The 25,454-nt window shown below is 40.6% G+C and overlaps 1 protein-coding gene across 2 annotated transcripts in view; it reads left to right on the forward strand.

Moving 5' to 3' along the window:
* The first annotated feature begins 807 nt into the window (after positions 1–807).
* PPP2R2B (protein phosphatase 2 regulatory subunit Bbeta) overlaps positions 808–25,454 on the forward strand; it is a 470,158-nt gene continuing 445,511 nt past the window's right edge. Inside the window, exons 1-2 of one of the 2 annotated variants that reach the window (XM_057731856.1) lie at positions 808–924; positions 1,054–1,131. In XM_057731856.1, the coding sequence (XP_057587839.1) occupies positions 816–924; positions 1,054–1,131 (187 nt within the window). In that variant the 5' untranslated portion in view covers positions 808–815. Of the gene's footprint in view, positions 925–1,053; positions 1,132–24,963; positions 25,038–25,454 lie in introns of those variants that run through there. The other variant, XM_057731847.1, reaches the window with a different exon arrangement.

The following is a 25,454-nucleotide window of genomic DNA, read 5'->3' on the forward strand; positions in this document are numbered from 1 at the left end:
CAAAAGGTCAGCGTGGTTTTGTTATTTGATTTTTTTTTCCTGCTAATACAATCTTTCTTAAATTGATCGTCTCTCCCAAAATTTGACAATGCCATATTCCCCTTAATTGTAAAATCTAGTAGAACTGAAGGGAACATCCATGCTGTTGAGAAGTAAACTGTCACCGCTGCCATCCAAAAATGTTCTGAAAAGGGCCTTTTTGACTCGAATATATATATATGTTAATAAATGTGTATATATTTTATAATATATATGTATATCTATATTAGTATATATGTTAGTATTGGATACATACGTTTTTGGGAACCGGAAGTCATAGTAAGCCAGAAAATGTAACCCTACCAAAGGCCCAATTCAAATTTGAAACAGAAACCCCCAGGGAACAAAACAGGCCACATTTATCAGAACTGACTCTCCAACCCTGTGTTAGCTACCCCCCCCCCCCCCCCCCCGCAATGGCCAGTCTTTTATTGCTTTCCTCTACTCTCCAGTCAGCTCTGACTTTGGCAAGCAATCAAGAAGGGAACAAGAGAGATGGAAGTTCTCTGAATATCTGACCCCTTACTGGCCGTTCAGCCATGCAAGCTGTGAAACCAGTAAAAAAAAAAAAATAAGTTGCCTTTCTTTTCCTCTCTCCCCTCTGACAAAACTGCCTCTTTCTCCCTCCACCATCACAGAAGGAAAACAATGGCAAGCCTTAGCATCCCCATGAAAAGGGGTAGTCACACCCTGCAGGCCTGCTGTAACCATTCCAGAACGCTGCCAGGGGCTGAGAAGGGACAACTCTGATTGCTCCAGCTCAGACTGGTCCTGGCATGGTCAGATGGAGGAGCCAGAGCCGTGATTTGCAGCAGGACGCCATACTTGCAGATCCGGCACCCTCCCGGGACCCACTAGGGTCTCCTCTTCCCAAGATGATACCTGGTGTGCAAGTCTCCTTTTAGAAGTGCATAGATTACACTCTGTATTTCTTTCCTTGTTGGCCTTGTCGGCCTTTTAAGGGCAACTGGGACCCCTTACCTAACCTGAATTGTCTCCTTGTGTCGCTTTCAGGAATTGGGGCGCTCACCCAGGACACACTATGGTGCTTCAGCCAAGTGAAAGGCACTGTGGAGATTGGAGCCACAGAAGGTAGGAGAAAGCTCCTGCTCCTCTTTTTCCTTGCCTCCTTGGGGTTTGTGCTGGTTCCAGATTTGAAATGTTCATCTTTGTGTCCATAAATGTAAGTCCCCACACATCCCAGAAGAGCATTCTGAGCTAGAAATGGATTTAATCATCTCTTTCTACCCACTTTTTTTTTTTCTTTTGAAGCTTATTTTATTCCCACTGATGAGGCAGCACTGAAATGAACTTTCAGTGAAATGGGTTGGCAGAGAGAGGGGCTAAACTAGGCAAGTCTTGTTTCAGGATGGTCTGTTAGCTCTGTAGAATTCTGAAAGCAGACATTTCAAGATGGTCAGACATTCATCTCATCCTTCCATTCTGTATTGAAGATGACTTGTCCCTGTACATGAAACACACAGGGAAAGTGAAGAATTCAAGTCTGACTTGAATATAAACTGTGGGTACATTGATTCCCAATATCAGCGTATACTTTCCTTTCTGGCTCTCAGGAGAGTTTCCTAATCCAGGTCCTTTACCTGGAACAACACATTCCTTTTCCTCCTCCTGAAGAACTTGCATGTAATTCTGTTCATCTTCCTCCCATAGAAGCCTGAGCTGGGAGACCTTCAAGACTCTCCCAAAGGATGTTTGCATTTCAAAATAGCTTAGTAATAGGCAACTGGAAGGAACTAGAATAGAACTTCCGGGTGTTTTAAATCAAGGTTTAGCTGTTGTGGCAGAATGCACTAAGTATTGCCTGAAGCAGACTATACTGCATTGGTGGTAGGTTATAGATACCAGATGTGGTATAAGACAGGTATAAAACTAATATTAATGAATGAGGATGTGAATAGTTGACAGAGTTGAACTTGACTATGGAAACTAACATGCATAAATGCATGTCAACTTTTGGATCATTCTATAGCATTTTAATTCTGAATAAAAAATTAAGTAAAAATTATTTTGAGTAATTTGGAGGAGGTATTTTATCTCCAATCTTGCTATAATTCACTTTTAGAAACTCCATATAATTAATGGTGGATATCTCAAAACCAAGTGATTTATGATTAAAGAGTGAGAGAAACCACACTAACATAAATTAATGACTGAATCCATAGAATTATAGTTTTGTATAGCATCTTCTATTTTTCAGATGCACGATCAAACGAAGTTTTACAGTTGTTATAAAGCCCTATCAAGTAGACAGAGCAGCCTTTACTAGGCCCATTTATGTTTGTCAAATAAAAAATATTTGTGTCTTTTATATGGCAGCACTGACTGAGGCCTTAGAAAAAAAGGGAAGGGAAAAAAATGACTTACTCGTTAACCTCATGAATCTTAAGAAAACTGAAGCTCAAGTTAATCAGTTGTTTTAAATCTTGGCTTTGATTCAAAATCACTTGTACTTTTTAAATAATAGAGACTTCCAGGTCCTCCCAGAGGTACTGAGCTAGAGGTTTGAGGTCCAGGGGGAGCAATGTATTTTAATGAGCTCGCCCGGATGATTCTGATGTTGTGGACTGGCTTTGGGGACCACCAGGTTAGATGACTTGTTCCAGGTTATCCATTATTCTCAGACTCTGGACTTAAATCTCGTCTCTGTGACTGGCTCCCCACCTACTGTAAGGATTCTGAGTGTCTACTCAAGCTATAGCTCCCATCAGTTGAGGACTTACTATGTACTGATTACTCTAATAAATGCTTAAAACAAATTAAAACAATAAGATAATGTAGGTACAGCATTTGCACAGCGCTTTACACTTTGTGAGTACTCAATATTTGTAAGCTATTATTATAAATACCAGTATAATCAGATATTTGTTCTAATTTAAACTTCACCAAAACCTTTTGAGTGGTAGGTGTTTTTATTCCCACTTTCCTTATAAAGATATTGATGCTAAACAGATAAATAAAGATTAAAGTCTTTGCCAAAGGCTCCACAGCTAATCAACGGGTGAGCTGGGTTTCACCCCAGCCTGCAGGACCCCAAGCCCAGATCTTCAGCATTGTTGTGATGACAGAGATTCCCATCTAGTAGGCTGAAATAAGGCACAGGAATCTGCATTTTTCACACATGCTCTTATGGTCATCATGGCAGGTGAACAGAGGATGGGTTTAAATGTTTGTTGCCTGTGATAAATGAGTACTGTAACCTGCTTGAACTGTTAATCGAGTCATAGAGTCAGAGTCAGAATGACAATCTGACTCCCAACTTTTGTCTGAAAATATCACTTTAAAGTGGTGAAAAAAGGGAGAATCATTTTTTGAGAGAATCAGATTGGGCACTAAAATATCCAACTAATACTACCTCAGTGGCGGTTGAATATTTGTTGAGTGAATTAATGAATGGATTTCAATTAATAACAAACAAGGTTCTTAAAAATCAGGTTTTAAAAAATTGGCCTGCTCTATCCGAGTTGCTTTTCTATACTGATTAAAGTCAATAAAAATTATTCAACTTTCAACTTTCTTTCTTTTTTTTTTCTTAATGAAGTGTTCTTTTTAAAATTGTAGTTGACTTAGAATATTGTGTTAGTTTCAGGTGTACAGAAAGTGATTCAGTTATATGTATTTTTTTCCAGATTATTTTTCCATTATAGGTTATTATGAGATATTGCCTATAATTCCCTGTGCCATACAATAAATTCTTGTTGCTTATCAATTTTATGTATAATAGTTTATATCTGTTAATCCTGTACTCCTCATTTATCCCTCCACCCCTCCCTTTCCCCCTTTGGTAACCATAGTTTGTTTTCTATGTCTGTGAGTCTGTTCCTGTTTTGGATATAGATTCATTTGTATTATTTTTAGATTCCACATATAAGTGATATCTTATAATTTTCCCCTTCCACTTTACTTATTTCTACCAATGACTTTTCCATTCCTTTTCTTGATCTTGGCCAAGCCACTTAATGTCTCTGTGTTTAAGTTCCCTTGTCTGCAAAATGGAGATAATAACTCAGGTATCTATTAGGATGGTGTGAAGTCTAGGTGAATATGAGATCTAGGTTGTTATAAGATGCTCAAATGACATTATTGTATTATAAAGGCAGGGCTGAGACTAGGTGAAGTGACAAAAATAAAGATAAATATTTTAATTTAGTATTTTAAAATAAACAAAATTAATGAGAAGAATCCATGGTGAACAAAATATCAAAATGTTTAATAAAGAAAGGATCAGTTTTACTGATTTATTTTTCCTTTTGCTTCAGGTTCCAATATAGCTCAGCATGGCATTGTTACTACTAATTTAATTTAATGTATATCTTGGGTATCAGCTAGTAGGATAGATTTTTTTCACATTCTGAATTATTCAGTAGGATATTAGATGATTGATACTATGAGTCCAACAATACATTTAGTGAGCACCTATTAGATCCAAGGCACTGCCCCAGAAAGTGAAAGGGTTATAAAGATAAATATAGTGCAAGCTTTCAAGGAATGCACCATTTAAAGGAAGATAGGACTTGGTACAGGAGAATAAGGCATTGCATCAATAAATATAATACAGGGCAAGGTGAGGTAAAGACAAAATGCTTTGACTAAAGACTGAAGTGCTTTGAATACAAAAGAGACCGAGATCTCATATATTTGAGGGAATTGTTGAAATAGTTCTTATCAGAATTCTGATGAGAGGCAATGTGGCTTTATTAGAGGGGAGAAGTAGCAGATGATGAGAAAGGACGAGACTCAGAATATATTCTGGAGGTGAGGAACTGGATTTTAGGGGAGAGGTAAAGTAGGGAATTAAGACAGCTCTTGGGTGTCGGCCTTGAGCAATTGGGTGGTTTGTGGGCATGAGTTACTGAGACTGGGAAACCTGGAAAAGAGGCATATTTGGGGATTCCCTCTCCCCTCCTACGTTCAGTAGCCAGGTCTAGAAAAAAACTGGCAACAGACAGATGAACAGGAGAAAATGTATACAGATGCATGGACTTTTGCTTTGTATGTGGAGGCAACCCAGGAAAAAAAAGTGAATATTCAAAAAGGCAGTGAGATTTGAAAGTTTACATACTGTCTTAACAGGGGAAGGGGAAAGGATGTAGGCCTCTTAGTGGAGAATGAATAATGTTTAGGAAAGATGAATGGCCCCATAGAAGAAGAGATGGAAGAGATGAGAGTTTGTGACAAAGTTTGCCTGGCTGTAATGTCCCCTAGTCTTCTCTCCTATGATAATAAGTCCATCTGTGATAAATCAATCTTCCCTGATTGACAAGATTCCCAGGAAGGCGTTTTATGACCATGAGTCCCTTTTGGAGAATCTGTCTTTAGGCAGATAAGGGGAATTCAGAGAAAGCCTCTTCCTACGTTTGCTTATTTTTAAGTGCCTTCAGCTCAAAGTAATCAATATACCAAAGCTGCATGTTTTGAGTTTGCATGTCCTGAACTCCATTAGGGAGAAATATCAGATGCTTCATTTTGGGCATGAGTGTGAAATGGTTGTGAGATACTCAGAAAGAAGTTGTATGTATGAATGTGGCTCTTCAGAGAGAGCATGGGAGATGGAGATAGAAAGTGGGGTGGCATCAACACCTAGATGGTATTTGGAACCACTGAACTGGATGGAATCACATATGTCATCCAGACTATCAGACATTCAGTCGACAAACAACTCGTTCATGGCCTGAACCTTTCTCTCTTGCTGGTGGTTAGGATGCCATCTAAGCATTGTTTCCTTACTTTAGTTCTTGGAAGAGACACACTCAAAGTTTCTAATTTCCCATGTGCAATTCTTGTGTTTAATTCACCTAGCATGCACATTTCATATAATACATCACTTCGTCCTATATAGTTTCACACGACGTCATCCTAGCAACACTTTACATGCTGGAAATTGCCTTGGCTGGACATGAGACAAATTGCTTGAGATTTTGTGTAAGAGCCTGTGTGTGAGAAGAAGTCAGAATTATCTGGTGGTACTTCTGATTTTTTTTTCCTTAGCTATTGCATATAACCATTTTCTTTCTGACACTACAGTTTCTGGGGTATTTTATTTGTTCCTCATTCTGCAGTTCTTTAATATCAGTCAGTATAGGTCATTTCATCTTCATGGGAAATAAACATGATATTTATTCTGTTTTGCTACATGGGCATAACTGTCTTTCCGGCCCCTCCTTCTGAAAAGACATCTCACGTAGAGGGAAGGATGAGGCAGCCTATTGATTCAGTTGCCTAATGAGAGAAAACTATCAATTTGGCTGCTGACGTGAGATGCATCCGATACACCCTAAACTAAACACTGATGATTGCGAGGACCTTCCTAGCAAACAGAAGTCCTCTACCTAGAACGTTTGTAAGAGTGTCAGATCTTTGCGCTGATGTTTGAGAAATGTGGGGATCGCAGGAATGATGTTTCAGCTTCCTTTCAGTCATTATGACTCTTTGCTCTTACCCAAAAAGAAAAATAATGATCAGGTTGTCTCAAAGCAGTGTAAAGACTGTGGCCTTCTCATTTTATGCTGGAAAGAAGTCCGTGATTGACAAATAACCTTTCCTCGATGTTTATGCAGCATAATGGCACGGGGTGATTGTTACGTCACCTCACAGATCTTAGCCTAAAAGATATAAAATAGAGCCTTTTTGCTCACTCCTCCCGCTCCTGGATATAGGGTACAGTAGAGGCTGTGATAAAACCTCCCCTTTCGGGAAGAGGAACTCTTGTTTTTGGTCAGAAGCTTTCTGGATCAACAACCTCAAGGCACCAACATAGGGTTATTAGTCAAGCTCTACCCTGAAGTCAGGTTATCTCTAACTGTAGGCTGCGTTACCCAGTTTAGTGACCTTGGGTGACTGAATGATTTTCAAATCTCATTGTGCATATGAATCACCTGAGGAGGGTGTTAAAATGCATATTCCCAGGTACTACCCTTAGCAATTCTGATTCAGAAGGTGCCTAATGGCGTCAAAGAGCTTGCAAATTTCACAGGCATCCCAAATAATTTTAACATAGGTTAATCCAAGAGACACACTGAGAAATTCTATTTGTTCTTTCCTAACATCAGGGGCTTATTGTGAGAGCAGAGAGGATAGAACATCTGAGAGTATTTTGAGTGCTTTTTAAAGGAAATCAGAGTGCCAGTAAATATGAGGTTACTGTGCAGCCCTGTTCTCTGCCCCAGGCACTGAAGGGAGTAAAAACCTCTCCTCTGTGCGTCAAAAGAAAGCCCAGAATCTCCTCTCTGCATCCAGTCACCTACAAAGGGATTTCCTATGTGACTGTACTTTGTACTGGGCTCCAATCCGCTAGAAGCAAAATTGGTCTGATTATGAACAAGTTTGCCACAAGATGAAAGCATTTTTCTCAACTGTGATGGAGGATGTCTTGATGCAAAAGAGCTGCGGGCTTGCCGTGCTCTGAAGGCGCCTTGATGAGAAGCAGAATCGCAGGAAGCTTGCACAGCTCTGTGGGGGAAGGGAAGCAGGTTCTCTGTACAGCACTGAGATCAAACTTCCTGTTCTCTCTGTAAGCATTAGGTAATTAAACACTGCCAAGCCAAGAAAGAGAAAAAGCCCCACGACTGTCCATTTCACCCCTGCCCTAATACCAGTCACTTGAAGTGTGTTTCCTCAGCAAATATTTATGGAGCACCTACTATGTGCCAGGCACTAGCTGGGGGAATGAGACACCATTGCTCCCCTTCCTTGAGCAGTTTACACTCTCCTGAGGAATATCAACAAGTGGTTGTCCATTGCAATCCAGGGTGAGTGTGGAAAGTGCTAGGGAAAGAGTAAGCCACCTAACTCAACCCGCAGTGGGGTGGCAGAGGGCACAGGGAAGGGTCACTATAGTAACTGGCAACCAATCTCAGACCAAACAAAGAAATAGGAACTAGCCAGGCTTTGTAGACACATAGACCCAAGTTTTATTTACGGCTTAACTATTCCTTTAGGCAAATTACTCATCTTCCCTGGGCTATCTTGAGAGGCTTTCTTTCTTTTTTTTTTTTAATTTATTTTATTGAAGTGTAGTTGATTTACAATGTTGTGTTAATTTCTGCTGTACAGCAGTGATTGAGTTATATGTGTATATATATATATGTATTCTTTTTCATATTCTTTTCCATTATAGTTTATCACAGGAAATTGAATATAGTTCCCAGCAGAACCGTTGTTTACCCATCCTATATATAATACTTTGCATCTGTTAAAACCAAACTCCCAGTCCATCCCTTCTCCACCTCCCCTGAAGCTTTCTTAATAAGATCTTGAGAAGTACTACATAATACTTGGCCATGGTAGACTAATAATAATAATGATAATTCTATTTAATCAGACTTCACCAGATCAGGTTCTATAATAACTTTCAACATATTATCTCATTTAATTTTTGCCACAACAATAAGATACGAGGCAACCTAACTTCATTTTACAGTGGAGGAAATTGAGGCTCAGAAAGTTCAACAACCTACCCCAATAACACGCCTGTCTGACCTCAGAGTTTGGGTAATAGTGCATCCCTGGCAAGTAGCCTGACATCAAGAAGCAGCCCAGTGAATGCTTACTGAGTGAGTAGAGCCATCAGCAAGTAATAAATGTCAACAAACCACAAAAAAATCATGATTACCATTAATACAATAATAATGAATGTTTACAGGAGAATAAAATAGCTCGTTTAAAACAATCCATCATAAATATACATAGCACTTTTTTGCTTTTAACATATGTGGGTCATTTATTTTTTATAATCCCCATGGGAGATAACTAGAGTAGGTTTTATAATCTCACGTTACAGGTATAAAAGAGATAGTATAGATATTACTGATAGTCAATACAGTATTCCTCACAGAGATGAAAAGATTAAGGGAGACAGAGATAAATTTTAAACTGCCCATGGTCTCATAGAGACCAGAAAGCAAACTTTTGAATCCTATGCTAGCGATTTTTCTTCTGCTCATCTTCCAGTATGCAATATAGATTGATGATGGCTTTGGGGTGTGGAGCACTCTGTTCTAGAAGCACTGACTGCGAGTTTAAAACATGGTTGACTGTCTTGAAAATGCAGGGCGTTGGTCATGTGGCAGCTCAAGGGAAATCCTTCACTCCAGATGCTTCTAAGTGCAACAGGAAAATTCATCTCAAAACATATATGGAACAGTGAAAGAGTTATTACCTCCTCCTTAGTTCTGTAAATATCTACTGAGTACCTACTGTGTGCTAGGCATTCTAGGCTTTGGAGATTCAGGAACAGAGGGGTTACACAATAGATGAAATAGATGAGTGGAATTTAAAATATAAGGTTTGAGTGAAACTGAGGTAAGTAAAGCAACAGAGGGGCTAGGAGTATGGGTATCCCCTCTTAAATAGGATGGTCGACATGTCATGTAAAAGTAACATTTTAGCAATGATATGAAGAAGGCAATAGATCAAGGCATGTGGGTATCTGGGGTGGTGAGTCCCAGATAGAGATAATGGTCAGTGCAAATGCCCTGAGGCAAGAGCTTGTCTGGTATGTTCAAGGACTAGACTTGAGGCTAGTGAGGCTGAGGTTGGGTGAGCAAAAGGAGAAGTTGTGAGAAATGGAGATAGAGAGATGATGACAGGCAGTTCCAACAGAGGCCTTAGAGACATTATAAAGACCTGAACTTCTGCCTGATTGAGGTAGAGAGCCACTGGTCATAAAATGCTCTTTTTAACAGCAGGTCAATAATAAAGGGGCCAAGGTCAGAAGCAAAGAGCCCAGTTAAGTGGCTAATGCTGTAACCCAGTTTCCGGAGGCAGGGAGCCCCCCAGAGCTGATTAATTCCCTGGCTGAAGTATAGCATGGAGGATTCAGATGCTCTCCATCTCCCTGAGTTGCTGTCCTTGAAATGTCAGCTTTGTCTCAAGACAACTGCAGCCATTCAGGGTGTCACACTCAGATAGACACAACAATATCCAGTGAAAAGGCATTGTCGTGGAGTGTTTTTTGACAATTCTTTTTCTTCCAGATGTCCCTAACAATTTCTTATGATGTCTGCTTGGCCTCAGTCTGAGTCATATACCCACTTCGAAACCAACATGGACAGGAAGAGTGGAATTAGCTTAGGTGCTTTACACAGAACAGGCTTGCATCCAAGCTTGGTACAGGATGGTCATCTCCGAGTACAGGATGCCACCATAAAATCTGGGCTTTCCAGCAAGGAATGGGCTACCATTCCAGGTAGTCCAACAACAGCGTCAACTATGGGAAGCAGAGGCAGACCAACTCTATTGCTACCACTGGGCAAAGGGTAGAGGTTCATTGACTAGTTCTTTGTAGAATATTTGGCTCCAGTAAATCCAAATGCTGAGGTTCTCTAGGCTGATTGCCATAAAGCTGATGTCTGGATGTATGAGAAGATAACTTGCTTTTTGTTTTCTTCTTATGTTACTAATTAAGCAGGCTCAGCATCATCTCACTTATTGCCTATGTTATTTGTTAGTGGAATTTAAAAGCTGAGAATAAATAATTAAGCACATGGACACTGTGGAGTGGTACCTGGTTTTGTGCTCAAGGTTTCAAGGAACAATTATGCCTTTTTATTCAGTGTTTATTTTTAATTTATTAGGTAGAGTTTTTTAAAAAGAAGAATGTAGATACCTTTATAATAGTATGATTAGGGGTAAGAATATTGAATTTCGCTTATCTATTTATTTGGTAAATACTGGGTACTTGGTGCTGAAAATATAGCGGTACTTGAAATAACCAAGGTCTTTTGTGTTATGAAGCACTTGTCCTAGTGGGTGAGAAAAACAATTAAAATAGCAAACTTTCAAAAACACAAGATAATTTCAGATGGTGACAAGCTATAAAGAATATAAAATGTGATATTGGGGTTGTGGCTGCACGGGTTGATGGGGAATGCTACATTAGATGGTTGTTCTGTGAAGGCTTTTTTAAAGAGGTGAGACCCAAATAATAAGTAGAAGCCAGGTTCAAAAGACTTGTTGGGATACTGTTTCTACTTGTTGGGCACAGTAAGTGCAAAGGCCCTGAGGCAAAGGCAATCTTAGCACAACCAGAAGGAAGACCAGGATGATGGGAGTGTGGATTGGGAGAAGGGTGAGGTCACAGAGGGAACCAGCAGCAGGTTCAGGTGAGGCCTTGCAAGCCATGGCAAGTAACTTGTATCTTATTCTGGGTATTATAGCCATTAAAGGATTTTAAGTATGGGAGTACCCTGATGTTTTCAGAACTAGGAATAAAACGGAGGGCTGGTAATTTGACACGCCAGCAAAAGCCTAGGGCGTTTCACCCCAATGGAGAACTTCAGTAACATAACCTTCCTTAGAGTTGTATTGAGAAAGTTAAACCTCATCTCTAAACTCAGACTTTTTTTGTCGCGTGCTTGTTTGTTTTGTTTTTGCTTTCAACCCAGAGGTCTTCATACCCACCTCTCCCAGTGAAACATTACCTATGGTCTGGAGCTCACTGTGGTATCCTTGCCCAGGACCACAATAGAAACTAGTAAAATTTTAGTTTTAGTCAGTGCCTGGAAATTGATTTTCAAGGCATTGTTGGGGTCACTTCAATTTGGAAGCCCATAGAACTCTCCGTTTAGTTTATAGTTTGGGAACTGGGGGAATCTGTTTTTTTAAATTTTACTCTTTACCATACCTGGCATTTCCATACTTTTGTCAGCTCTTTCTTTTTTCTTTTTTTTTTAAAGAATCATTATTACCTATTGTTTCAGCTCTGATCATGATTTAAAACAACCTTTCCCTAAATTATGGCACAAGTCAGTTCTCGGTGTGTGCCTCCTCTACACCGTTCATCAAATATATCAGGCAAGTTCAATGCTGACAGGTCTATACAAACCATATTCAAGCAGTAATGATTTCCAAATATTGATACTAAGTGCCTAGTTTTTGAGGAAAGCTGATGGTAACTTTTTACATCTCCCCATTTGCACGTGTATCAGAGTTTACATCCTTGCTCTTTATCGGTCTATGATTGATGTAAAGGGCAGCTTCTCATCAGATGTATCTGAGACTGTTTTAATAAGTAACTTACAGCTTACTAAAGATAAGCTGTCCTTACAAAGTATTGTTATTCAATGGCAATTTAAACACAAAGCCCCACAGGTGTTACTTTTTAAATATTTGCATTTCTTTTCACATAAAAGGATGCTCTTTGTATCCCTAATAGAAACTTGAGGCATCGTCGGGAAGAATGAACTTACCAGAGCTAAGAGCATGAACTCTATTTAAATAGATAGTCTGGGTTTGAATCCCAGTGGCACAACTTTCTGTGTCCCTTTAGATAAATTACATAACTTTTTAAAAAAATTTAATTAATTAATTAATTTATTGGCTGCATTGGGTCTTTGCTGCTGCACACAGACCCACTCCAGTTGTGGCGAGTGGAGGCCGCTCTTCACCACGGTGCACAGGCTTCTCACTGCGGTGACCTCTCCTGTCGTGGAGCACGGGCTCCAGACACGCAGGTCTCAGCAGTGTGGCACATGGGCTCAATAGTTGTGGCTCACGGGCTCTGGAGCACAGGCTCAGCAGCTGTGGCGCTTGACCTTAACCGCTCTGCGGCACGGGGAGTCCTCCTGGATCAGGGCTTGAACCCGTGTCACCTGCATTGGCAGGCAGACCCTCAACCACTGTGCCACCAGGGAAGCCCTACATAACTTTTTTAACTGAATTTCACTTTCCTCCTCTATAAAATGAGGGGGGAAGTATTCTCCTTTATAAGCTTGTTGTGAGCATTAAATCAAATCAACCACATACAGCACAGAACCTGACACTGAGTAATTGCTAAGAAAATGTTAGCTATTATGCTAATGAAAGAGCACAGATTACAAGAAAATAAAAATAACCTGTCATCCCACCATCCAGATAATTATGTCTCTTTAATGTTTAATATTTGGTAAATTTGATACATTTTTTTTTCAAAATGAATTTAAAGTGTCCATCAGTCCCATGTGTTTACTAAAGGGATTACTTACACATGGGTGGGAAGACAAGTCTGATCTTTGGGAAGAAATTCAGTTAAAAACATCTCTAGAAGCTTCTAGACTCAGTTTCTACCTACACAATGCCAAAACAGTTGAAAAGAAATTATGGATAGCTCATTGCCGCTACCTCATCAGCAAACATGAGCAATTAACACCTGTTACTCCGGATCAAAGTATTATTTGTCCACATGATGTCACTGAGCTAATCGGTAACTGTGATTCGAACACTTCAGTTCATAGCATATTGGAGTTTGAAGGGAAGTGAACTTGTATAGATGGAGGAGCTGGGGCACAGAAAGGAACTAAAACACAAGCAAAGCTACAAGTTTCCATCTCCACATGATACCCCTGAATGTCTCCACCACTCAGGTTCCCCTGTCACATTATGGGGTTAGATTAGCTCTCTGATCTCCTTTCCAGTTAAAAAAATACCATGAATCTGTGGTCCCTGACATCTGGCCACCAAAGGTCTGTTAGATTTTTCTAACTCCTTTGTAAGCCAGTTGTTTTCTTTCACCTGGACTCTGAAATATTTGCTCCTTGCCTGCACAAAGGTGCACAAAGATGTGAGAAAGGAAGCAGCAGCCCCTCCAAGGGCCTCTGTGGGGTCTTTTGGGTGACACTCAGATTAATCACATCAGCAGGGCAGCTCAGTGCTCTGATTTTGACTCCTGATGAAGCCCGGCTCCCTTGGACTCCCCTGAAGCATTCCACATAGAACACTGACCTGTCCCAACTTCACGTGGGCGGCAGTGACAATGGGAAAAAATTAATGACTGGAAATGACTTTCCAGAGGTCCAAAGAAGGCATTAAGACAGGGGCCATGTCTATCATGTCTGCCTAATACGGTGCCTGGCGCTTATAGAAAAGTTGAATAAAAAGTGTAACCACCACCGAGCAGGTACAATATTCCAGACACTAGGCTCTTGGTCTTGTCATGTACTTTCTAAGATCTGACTGCTTAGTAGAAGCAGCCTGACACAACAGTGAAGAGCACAGGCTCCAGAAATGCGCACCCACATTTGCATCCCAGTTATGTGACTCTGAGTACGCGTTTAATCTATCTGTGCCTCTGTTTCCCCATCTGTAACATACAGACAATAATTGAAGCCACTTCAAGGGTCCTTATGAGGATGAAATTAGGTAATGTATGTATAAAGCATTTATAACACAGCATGGAATATGGTCAGCATTAATAAATGTTTGCTCTCTCATTATTAGTATTCGGACTAATTTAATCTTTATACCAACTCTGTGAAGGCGGTATTCTAATATCCAGATTTTGGCTAAAGAAACTGAGATTCAAAGAGTTTAAATGGTGCAGTGATTCCTCTAAACTTGTTAGTAATCTGCAGTCCTATGATTTAAACTTAGAAGTGAACACTCAAGTGAATTAATGATGTTGGTATGTGGTAGTTCAGAGAGCAGTTGCTGGAGTCAGGAAGCTGAGTATGAGTCTTGGCTTTGTCATTACCAGCTGTGTGTCCTCGAGCATGTACTAAAAATAATAGATCCTATATCATAAGGATGTTGCAAGACTTAAATGAGATAATGCTTGTTAGTAGTTAGCTCAGGGACCTGCACTCAGCAAGAGCCCCATACATTCTTTCTTTTTTTGGTTGTGAACAGCAGTGGCCTTAGTCAACTCCACTTACTTCCTCCAAAAGCCCACCCACACACCTTAGAGTCATCCTTGACTCTGCATTCCTAATTTCCCTCAACACACCTGCTCACGTAGTCTAAGTCCTATTTCATTCTTCCTCCTAAATATCTCAAATATAATCTCTAGGATCCCTTGACTTCTCCAACACCATTTCTACTCTCCTAGTTTGGGTGCCATCTTCCCTACTCTGGATATTGAAGCAGCCTCCTTGGTTTTCTCCATCCTCACTCTGGTCTTGACCACCTCCAGCCTGTTCTTCACCCTGTACCTACAGGAGTATTTCTCGTGTGCACCCATGTCACTTGCCTCCCTAAGTCCTTCAATGGGCTCCATCATTCTTAGGATACTTCCAGCCTCACTCACTGTTTTCCTCCGTGTCCCCTGCGCTCCATATTCCCTCTCATGCCACATTCCCTCACCTCCAGCTCTACACACGTGCTGTCCTCTTTGCCAAAAATGTTGTTCACCTTCTCTTTCCCTGGCACACCCCTACTCATCATTCAGATCTCAGCCTTGGTTTCACGTTTACTAGTAAGCCTTCCCTAACCCTGAACTCTCAGTTTGATGGCCCTTCTAAGAGGTCCTGGATGTTATCTATCATAGCACTTGCTAAATGCATTATAATTTCCTTACTCCTTGCATGTTTCCTCTACTAGATCATAATCTCCATGAAGGCAGGGCCATATATAATGTGTCTATTACAACTATAAGTTGTATAAGCAGCTCTGATGCCCAGCACAGGGCCTGGCACTTCGTAGTACTGAACAAATATTATTGAATAAATGCATGCATGGATGAATGACCGCCAGCTTTCCAATCAGCAAAGCCTAATAAGACAGAAGACTCTAAGAAAATTCATTCTAGTGGCAAGAGTGATGTTTCTTCTTACTAGTTCTGTTACCGAGTCCAAGCTTGCTCTGCTCACCGCACAACAGGCCAATGAATCGGAGACGAGGTGTTGAGGCAAGGAATACGACTTTATTCGGAAAGCCGGCAGACGGAGAAGATGGCAGACTAGTGTCTGTGAAAAAAACGATCTTGCCTGAGTTAGACTTCAGACTTCTTTTATACTAAAAAGGGAAGGGGGTGTTGTTGGTTGTTGGAGACTTCCTGGTGCCAGAATCCTTTGTTCTTGCAGCTGTCCCATAGGTCAGGTCACGATGTTCCTGTAAACCTCCAACAAGGCACATGTTATTCTTTGTTCTGCAACTTGAATGAATGGGAAAGTGTTATACCTTTAAAGGTCAGAGGCTTGAGAATGGGCTATCCTGTATATATCAGGCTATAAAGCAACATTCTAAACTTGTAGCAAAAGCAATAGAATACGAAGGTTAATGTGAAACAAACAGATCTAACATGGAGTCCGATTTAGCTCTTCGCTGTTACAGTTCAAAGCCCTGTCAGTAAAACTGGTGGATGGGATTCCTTCAAACTTAAATAATTTACCGCAGAATAGAGCTGCCACTTTTCAATGTGCCAGTATCAGTGGCTGCCTAAAGACCCAAGTTAAAGCAAATAGCGACAACTATTACATTTTCAAATTGTCCAAACACTTTTACAAATGTTGTTTCATCAGATTTTTACACCAGATTTGTGTGAGAGTGCGGTGAGGACACCCAGACATGAAGTACAGTTAGAACTCAGTTCTCTTTACTTCTAATCAGCATGTTACTTGCTCACATCATGTGGCCTTATGTACAATTAATGTGGCCGTTACCCCAGCCCTGGTCTCTGAAGCCATATTGCTATAAAGCAGTGATTCTCACTGCAGGGGTGGAGGTGGGAGGGGATTTTGCCTTCCAGGGGATATTCAGCAATGTCTAGAAATTTTTTTTTTTTTTTATTGTCATGACTGGGGCAGGGAGGCCTTGATACTGGCATCTAGTAGGTAGAGGCCAGGGATGCTGCTAAACCTAGAACCTAGGAGGCACAGCATAGACCTCCTCCCCCATCCTTCAGCACCCCCACCCCCCACCCCAGCCTCTCTGCCACCACCAACAAATCATCCAGCCCTGAATGTCAGTGTCAATAGTGCTGAAACTGAGGATCCTTGCTGGAAAACAAAGCTCCTAGACAGAAACAGAGAGGAATGTGTGTAAATCGCTCCAGATGCAGAGAGACTGGTCGGTGCACAGCCCGTTTAAAGGCATGAAGTTTGAATTAAAACATAAAAATATTCTTCAGGCTGAACAGAACTCACAGGCTGCGTGTGCAGTGCAGACTCTCAGGGAAAGTCTTGGCTGAATGAGCAAGCCTTACTCCTTACCTCAAGAGCAACAGGTACGACATTCTCTCCCCTGCTGCCTCCTGAGAGATTTACTATTATGGCCTCTAAGAATCAAGGGAAAACTTGGGTTAAAAGTGTTTTCCAGAAAAGGCATTAAGCCTGATCACTCAAATGCCTTTTCTTGTATTTCTAAAGGGTGGCCTAAGGGTCAGAAAACTAAGATCTTATCACCTGGGTTCCTGTGCTGGGTTGCCTTAAAATCCCCCAATGTTCTCATCTGCCTGAAAGGAAATAGTGCTCCCTAGTATTGGGGAATGGGGCCAGAATGGATATCGTAGTCAGAGAACTCCTGAAGAAATATATTGTTATTATCTTAGCATATTGATTCCTTTTTATACTGTTCATGGTTTAATGAAAACCCAGAGCAGTGCAGGAGAAAAGCAGACAAGGCAATTCCTTTTGAGGAACTGGAAGCACATTCTGGATTTACATTGGAATGCTTTCTTCTTACAAAGGCTTTGAGACATTATACAGACTGAAAAACTGGGTTGTTGGATATGGGAGGCTGAAGTCCACTATTTCCAAATGAAAGCCAATTAGTGCATAGCCCAAACATAGAAGCTGGAGTCTGCTTTATATATTTAAAACACATTTTATAATTCTATTAATTTATAGTAAACAGGGGAAAGCATGAATCTGAGTTGTGAATAACTATATATTTAAAAATTTTAAATGTGATATTATTATTTTCATGTTCATAAAATAGCATTAAGAAACATCTTACAATAGACGGACTAATAAACAGAAGTACTCACTATTAACCAGTATAATTCTTGAGGTTCCCTACCTTCAAACTGTTGCTCTAATTATTACTTCCTATCAGAATGTTCTTACCACTCATATCTCTACAGATTCAAATTCTCCCTGTCCTTCAAAGCCTATCGCAAATGCCACCACCTCCAGGAAGTCTACTTGGACTCTCATCCCATATCCCAACTGGGTGTGAGAGTTTCCTACTCTGCACTCTATCTCTTACTCTCTTATGGCCCTTCTGTAATTTTTAATTTATTTATATTTTTCACTTATTTCTTTATTTCTTACCTCCCTACTCACCTTTACACTCTGTGCCTTATCCATCCGCCTACTCCCACAGTCCTTTACATTGTGTCTTAGAAATAGTAAAGCTTCAGTGCATATTGACTCTCTGGGGTCACTGATGGGTAGGTGCATGGATTTGGTTAGATTTCCCCCACATGATTATGCTAGTCATTAGTAAACCCTTTCTTTCAAACAGGTCAGACGTAAACCTGACCAGCCCTAATGAAAAGTTCACAAGTTCCAAATAAGTAGACACAGAAGTCTAGTCTCATTCTAGGTGTTCTGTCCTACACTAGATTGCACAGGAGAGAATGTCAAGATCATGGACCCCAGGCCTCAGCCCAGCATCTACACAGTGTGGGGATTGGAGTGAAAAGTCTGCACTGGAATCTTAGCTCCTCTACTTGCTTGCACTTGGCAAGTTACTTAACATCTCTGTACAAATTTCCTCATGTGTAAACAGATAAAATAATACCATTTACTTTAATTTTTAAGAGGATTAAATGAAATCTTCTAGGTATAGTGGTTAGCAGAGTGGCTGCACCTAGTAAGAACTCAGATTTGGCAGTGGGTGTCATTGCAATTCTTATCATCATCTATTAAAATCTAATCATATTTCTATGGTTTAGAATATATATGTGTGTGTGTATATATATATATATATAGGCTACTTGCTCTGACATCTCCTAATAAATTAGGAGAAATTATTTGTTTACTTTTTGTAGGTATTATGAGAATTAGTATAAAAAACTTGGTGGGAAACGTGCTTGGCTTTATTTTGCTTTTCATTCTATAGTCTTTTCAATGAGAGCCAAAATATTCTGTTGTAACTGACTATTGTTCCTTTCTTTGCTGCTTGGTAGCATCTGCTCTAAATTGAGCCTGTCCTCCATCTTCAGCATCCTCTTTAGTCTTATCTGTGGCTGCCCGCCTCTCACTTGCTTTAGTCACATGCCAAGACAGCTGGCTCAGCAAACGGTCCAGACTGCCAATCAGAAACGTGGATCAAATCTCCACTGACTTCTCAGCTAGGACTGAGGGGATGCCACAGTGATCAAGACAGTACACCCTGTGCCCCCACTGAACTTATAGTTATGCAGTGAATCAAACACTAAACAATTTATTACTTTATTTTGTTGGGTGCATATATTATATTTTTATTTATTTTTAATTGAAGTATAGTTGATTTTATTACTTTAAAATAATCAAATAGTTCAATCATTAAATTAGAAGAGGAAATTGCTCTGAAGGTAAATTGAAGGCTGCAGAGGGTGGAGGAGAGGATCAAAACCCTTTCTTGGCCAGCATTGTGTCTTTCAGCCCTCAGTGGAAACGTCACCTCCTCTGAGAAGCCTTCCTTGACCATCCGAGCAAAGCAGCCACTCTACCACATCCTCCATTTTATTTGCTTCAGTCTACTTTTTTAAAAAATTGAGGTATAATTGACATGTTTCAGGTGTACATTATGATGATTCTATATTTGTATACCTTGTGATCACCTAGTTATCTATCACCATATATGATTACAATATTTTTTTCTTATGATGAGAACTACTCTCTTAGTGATTTTTAAATATGCATGCAGTATTATTAACTATAGTCACCATGCTGTACATTACATCTTCATGATTTTTTTGTTTTATAACTGGAAGTTTGTGCTTTTGACCCCTTTTACCCATTTTGCCTGCCCCCCACGTCCTGCCTCTGACAATCACCAATCTGTTCTCTGTATCTCTGAGCTTGGGGTGGGTTTTTTTTTGCCAGTTTGTTTTAGATTACGCATATAAGTGAGGTCATATGGTAGTTATCTTTTTCTGTCTGGCTTAGTTCACTTAGCATAATGCCATCAAGTTCTATGCATGTAGTCACCAATGACAAGACTTCCTTCTTTTTATGGATGGATAATATTTCATTGTATATATATATGTGTGTATATACATACATACACACACACACACACACACACACACACAAAACGTATCTTCTTTACCTATTCGTCCACTGTTGGACACTTAGGTTGTTTCCACGTCCTGGCTATTGTAAATAATGCTGCCGTGAACATGGGAGTGCATGTGTCTTTTTGAGTTAGTGGTTTCAGTTTCTTGGGATAAATATCTAGAAGTGTGATGGCTGGATCACTATTCTTCTTTTCACCATCTGAAATAACCTTGTTGATACAATATTTACTTGTTTATTGTATTATCTCCTTCTGAAATATAAACTCAATGAGCTAAACCTTAATATATTGTTTACTGCTGTATTGCCAGCACCTAGAAGCGTGCCTAGAATTTAATAGCTGCTAAAAATATTATCTTGCATCAATGGATGAATGAACTAACAAAAAGAGGTTCCCCTTCCTTGCAGATCAGAATGTACCAAGTTGTGAATTTCACACACTGACTGGAGAGTGTGGGGAAAGTGATGGCAATTATGTCAACATTCCCCGTGATCAATTCAACTCAATTCAGTCCGGCACATATTTATTGAATTCCTATTAGGCGCCAGGCAGTGAACCTCACACTCAGGATTCAGCAGAGAAAAGTCAAAGTCCTACCATCCTGCCACTTAGAGCCTGGCAAGGGAGATAGACACTTTATAGCAATTATCAAAGTAATTGAATAGCATTTACTTTCTGCTGTGTAGAATTCTAAGCACTTTCGTGAGTTACCTCATTTAATCCTCACCACAGTCCTGTATGTTAGGAGCGATAATTATACCTGAAGAAGAGGGCAGGTATTTTATGTCCCGTTTCCTTTTGACTCCTTAGCACCATGTACCATGCCTGGCATACAGAGATGCTCAACAAATGTGATCAATAATAAATGAGTGTTTTAAAAGGGGAGGATGGTATTTGAGAGTCTGTAGCAGATGGATTTGACCATCTGAGGCATTAAGAAACCTCACTCTGATGATGTGACATTCTATTTAAGATCTGAGGAATGAATACGAGTTTGCTCTGCTTTGACTTGAGAGTAAAAACCTGGGCAGGCTCAGCCTGACTGATCTTAAATAATCTCATATCCCCCCCTGGAATTTAGTTTTCTTCTTAGTAAAATGAAAGAGTGCGATGATGAAACTTCCCCAAAGGAGGTTGTAAAAACATGCTAAAACAGAATGATCAGGGTGACTTCCCCATAAGCGCTGGGCTTCAGTGAGAGAAGGCAACAGAAATGGCCCCAATGGAAACGCGCTGCTGGGAGGCCCCAAGTCCATTGGCCCCACCTGGGACTTTGCAGGACAAAAGTGATTGCTTCTGATCTCTGAAGAGGTCAGTCTAAAGAAAGCTTGGAACAGCCTGGTCCATAGTGCAGCACTCAACAATCTCCCAATGAATTACTTTTTTTTTTTTTTGACATTTGTCGTCGGAACCTGGCACGTGGAAGTCACCTGGGGAGTTTCTTGTCTCTGGGCCACACACCAGGCCCTTCTCGTGTGGCACCTAAAATGGGTCACCTTTATCTTTCCCTCCTCCTCGGCTTCTCATTTCCCTTTCTCTTTCTGTTCTTGAGCCCTGCCTCCGGGTACCTCTGCCATTGCCTTGGAGCCTCCCCTCTGCTGAGATAGATTCCATCTTCTCCTGGTAGCCCTGCTCTTATCTGTGATGACATTAGGCATATCAGAGTCTAGTTCCACTTATGGAGTAAGTGACTGCTAACTATTTGCTAGGCCTCCAGTAAGATAACTGCCTTTTAATAGGAACTTTTTGTAAATAATGCCTAATGCAAAAGCATGCATCTTTTTTTTTTTTTTTACTGGGCAAATACCATATTATTATTGCTCATATTGGATTGCAGACCATACACTTGGACAAAACCCTAGAGATGGAAAATCCATCCTTTACCAGTGGACCAGACACTCAGAATGTAAAGGTGAACATGGCAGGTTGACCAAAATTGCCTGATACTGGCTGATCTTGGGTGGCCTTGGCTGACCCTGAATGACCCTGGTTGGCCCTAGGTGGTCTGGGGTGAATTTAAATGACCCTGGGTGATCTTGAATGACCCTGAATAAAAGCATGGATCTTTCACACTGACCTTTTGGGGCTCTATAATCCCAAAAAACCTTTTCAGAACCTCTTCCTGCTGTCACCCCTATAGTGCTATATTATAATAGTTTATTAGTCTTTCTAATAACACACTCCGTTAGAGCAGGGATGGTATCTTATATCCTGTATCGGCATCACTTAGTCTAGTGCCTGATATAATGTAAGGTAGCAACTGATTGTTGGAAAAAAATGGTGAGACAAATGATTTACAAAAAGGGTGTTTAAAAAACTTTGTTACCCTGACCCTTCAAGCCAAAGCATGAAATGACATACTTTACCCCAGAGGTTCTCAAACTTTAAAGAATCACATGGATTGTTAAATACTCAGATTCCTTGTCTATCCACAGAGAGTCTGAATCAATAGGCTTGAGGGCTATGAAATCTACGTTCTTTACAAGCTCATCAAGTGATTCTGGTGCAAAAACACTGGATTTCCTCAGTGGGGATTGTTTGTCTTTGGATAAATTATTATATACTCTCAGCCTGTTTTCTCTTCTGTAAAATGGGACTGTTCAGAATCAAAGAGAAAAAAAAGATGTGAAAGCACAATGAACAGTTCAAATAGTGCAGTGCAAACCACCCATGTGGGAATCACCTGTCCAAGGAGATTTCCATTCTTCCTGTCCCTTGCCCAATTCTGCAGATGGGTAGATAGGGTCCACAGGTCTGGCACTAAATCAGGCATTCTAAATTGGCACTGTGTTTAACCTTTCATATAAGCCATCCTATTTTGTCCTCACAATATCATGTAAGATTCTATTATTATTCTATTATTATCCTTATTAGATTTGTAATGAGGTTTAGAGATGTTAAGTTGCCCAAGATCGCACAGTAAGTCAATATCAAAGTTAGTCTTCAATACTAGCTGTCTAATGGCAGCACCATCCTCTTAACCACACCTGCTCTTCCACTGCTCTGAGGTTGGTATGTGGCCATAGAAGTTCAGAGAAAGCTGAACAGTAAGAATAGCTTTGGCAGTGACAGTTTACCAAGTGTCTACAATGTACCAGGTGCATCATATGCTTATTATCTCCCTTCATTCAAGAATATAAGAGGAAAACCTTGTTGTTCCCATTTTATAGATGCAAAAACTAAGGCTCACAGGTGTTAAAGTTGTGTCTATCCAACCAGTGAGTGAATGCACTGGGATTCAAACTCAATCAGGTTGACCCCCAGGCCCGCACATCTTCCATTCTGACTCATTACTGATCATGGATGAGACGTTCTGTATCTCTCAGGAAGATGCTTCTGGATTTACTCTTCTGTTGTGATTTTGAGATTCCACACAACCAATCCAGGCCATTTAGGCATTGTTTAACCAGCACCTTACTTGGGATGGCCCAACCTTGCCAGGTCTCTGGGTCTAAGGAAGTGATGGGTTATATGATTATCGAAGGGCTAAAATGTCTTGTCCCCACCAGTAGTTTGTCATCAGGTTGCAATGGTCCAAAAATCAGGGAGAGAGCATGTTGGTGGAAGAGTGGATTTACATCCTAGCCTGCACTGACGCTGTAATTACTTATGGCTCTAAGCTTTTGCTCTCGTGGGCAGACCAACACATTTCTCCAATGCTAAATTAAGTATTTTTGTAAAGAGGAGAGCCCATAAAGGCTCAAAAATTATTCTATCAGATTGCAAGGCACACTTTTATATTAAATCTTATTTTAGAAAAATTTCACTCAGGGGAATACTGGTTTTCCTTTGAGGACCGTGTGAATCATTTCCTCGTGCCTCTGAATGCAGCACAAAAAAGCATTCACCTATTTCTCTTTATCATATTCACTAGTGTCTTTGACAGAACTCACAGATCCCAAACTGACGCCTTGTGCTTACCTTCCAGTGGAAAGGTTTCCAAGGTTATTACTGTTTTCTGGGTCATAACCAAACCAATTCCCCAATTCAAGTCATTTGTATTTAGTGATTGGTCCTTTCATATTCTCATTCTCTCTCTCACTCTCTCTCTCTCTTTCATTTGCAATCTCTGTGAGAGTTTTGGTAAAGTTGTATAATCCTTGCATCAACTTACTTGTTCCATGTTGTCATGTGGCATCAGCGTGCACGGGTTGGTAAAGGGCCAGTTCCCTTGGGTTTAGCCTTTATTCTCACGTTGTGGCTTTAAATTTGTACAGCAAATAACTCAGAACCAAGTTATTGCCTCTTGTGAGTGCTGCGAGGAAAAAACAGCCGTAGTGGAGCACAGAATCTGTCTGTGTTAGCCCTCTGTCACCGACTACTCAACCCAGCTTTTGGCTTCACCTAAATGATAAATGGTCCTATTGTTTGGGTTTCGTATTAAAAAAATAGAACTCAATCTAGATTAAGCAAGGACAGAGACCCATTTCATGGCACTGTACTTTAATATTCCTGAGACCCATGGCATTACGGGTGGCTCCTTTTAACAGCGATCTCTCTCCAGGGCGAAATACTATGCTGTCTTTGTTTCATCTGATCTTTCAGCTAAATAAGAGATGGTCACTTATCCTCACGACTCCCATATCCTGCTGGATTTCTATTGCTAAAAGAGAAACTGACCACACGGGAGAAGGGAGAGGTTTCAGGCAGGGCATTTCACCGTGTGTTTACAGGCAAGACTGACTTACTCAGCAAATCCTGCTCGGAGGAGCTGCAGCCAATGAAGAGGCTATATCCCGGCTTGCTTGGGGGCTTCTGAGTTTGAGCTGCATGCAGAAATGTAAGGCAGTGCTTCCTGGCGCTGATGGCAAAATGGGACCCATCTCCAGTTATTCCTCGGGCTCCCCAGCTCTGCAGCACTGGGAGAGAGCCTCCATAAACATGTGGGTGATGTAGCCAGCTGGAAAGGCCGAGAGAATCCTTATGGATTCAGGAGACTGGTTTTCTATTTAGATTTTTTTTTCTTTTTCCTTTTTTTTGGAAGATGAAATGCTTCTCTCGTTACCTGCCTTACATCTTCAGACCTCCGAATACCATCCTCTCTTCCAGCTGCCACACGGAAGGTACAGACCAGAGAGGGAGAGTATCTGGGTGGGTGGGAAAAAGTGGGCTGGGGTCTGACTTCCCACAGGCTCTGCTGCTACTGCCTTCTGTAGCTACTAGATGACTGTCGTGCCTGATAAAAGCTTGTATCTCACAGACTTAGATCTGCTTCTAAAATCAGTCTGTCTGCTACGAGGAAAGTATTTTCTGAAGAGCAGGATAATGTTGCAGAGGTGATCTCAAAGCTGATACAGCTGAGTAGAAAATAATTTAGAAATATTTTGCCCATTTCTCTTGTTCTCCTTCACAGGCAAACAAGTAACTGGAACTAATGTTAAGGGGAAAAAAATTGCTGTAAGTGCTGTCACATACATTTATCCAAGCTCTGTTTTGTCACTGTCCTTTCAATAACTTGGTGTATGCCCAAGAAAGCAATT

This window comes from Hippopotamus amphibius, chromosome 1 (assembly GCF_030028045.1).
Source record: "Hippopotamus amphibius kiboko isolate mHipAmp2 chromosome 1, mHipAmp2.hap2, whole genome shotgun sequence".
NCBI lineage: Eukaryota > Metazoa > Chordata > Mammalia > Artiodactyla > Hippopotamidae > Hippopotamus > Hippopotamus amphibius.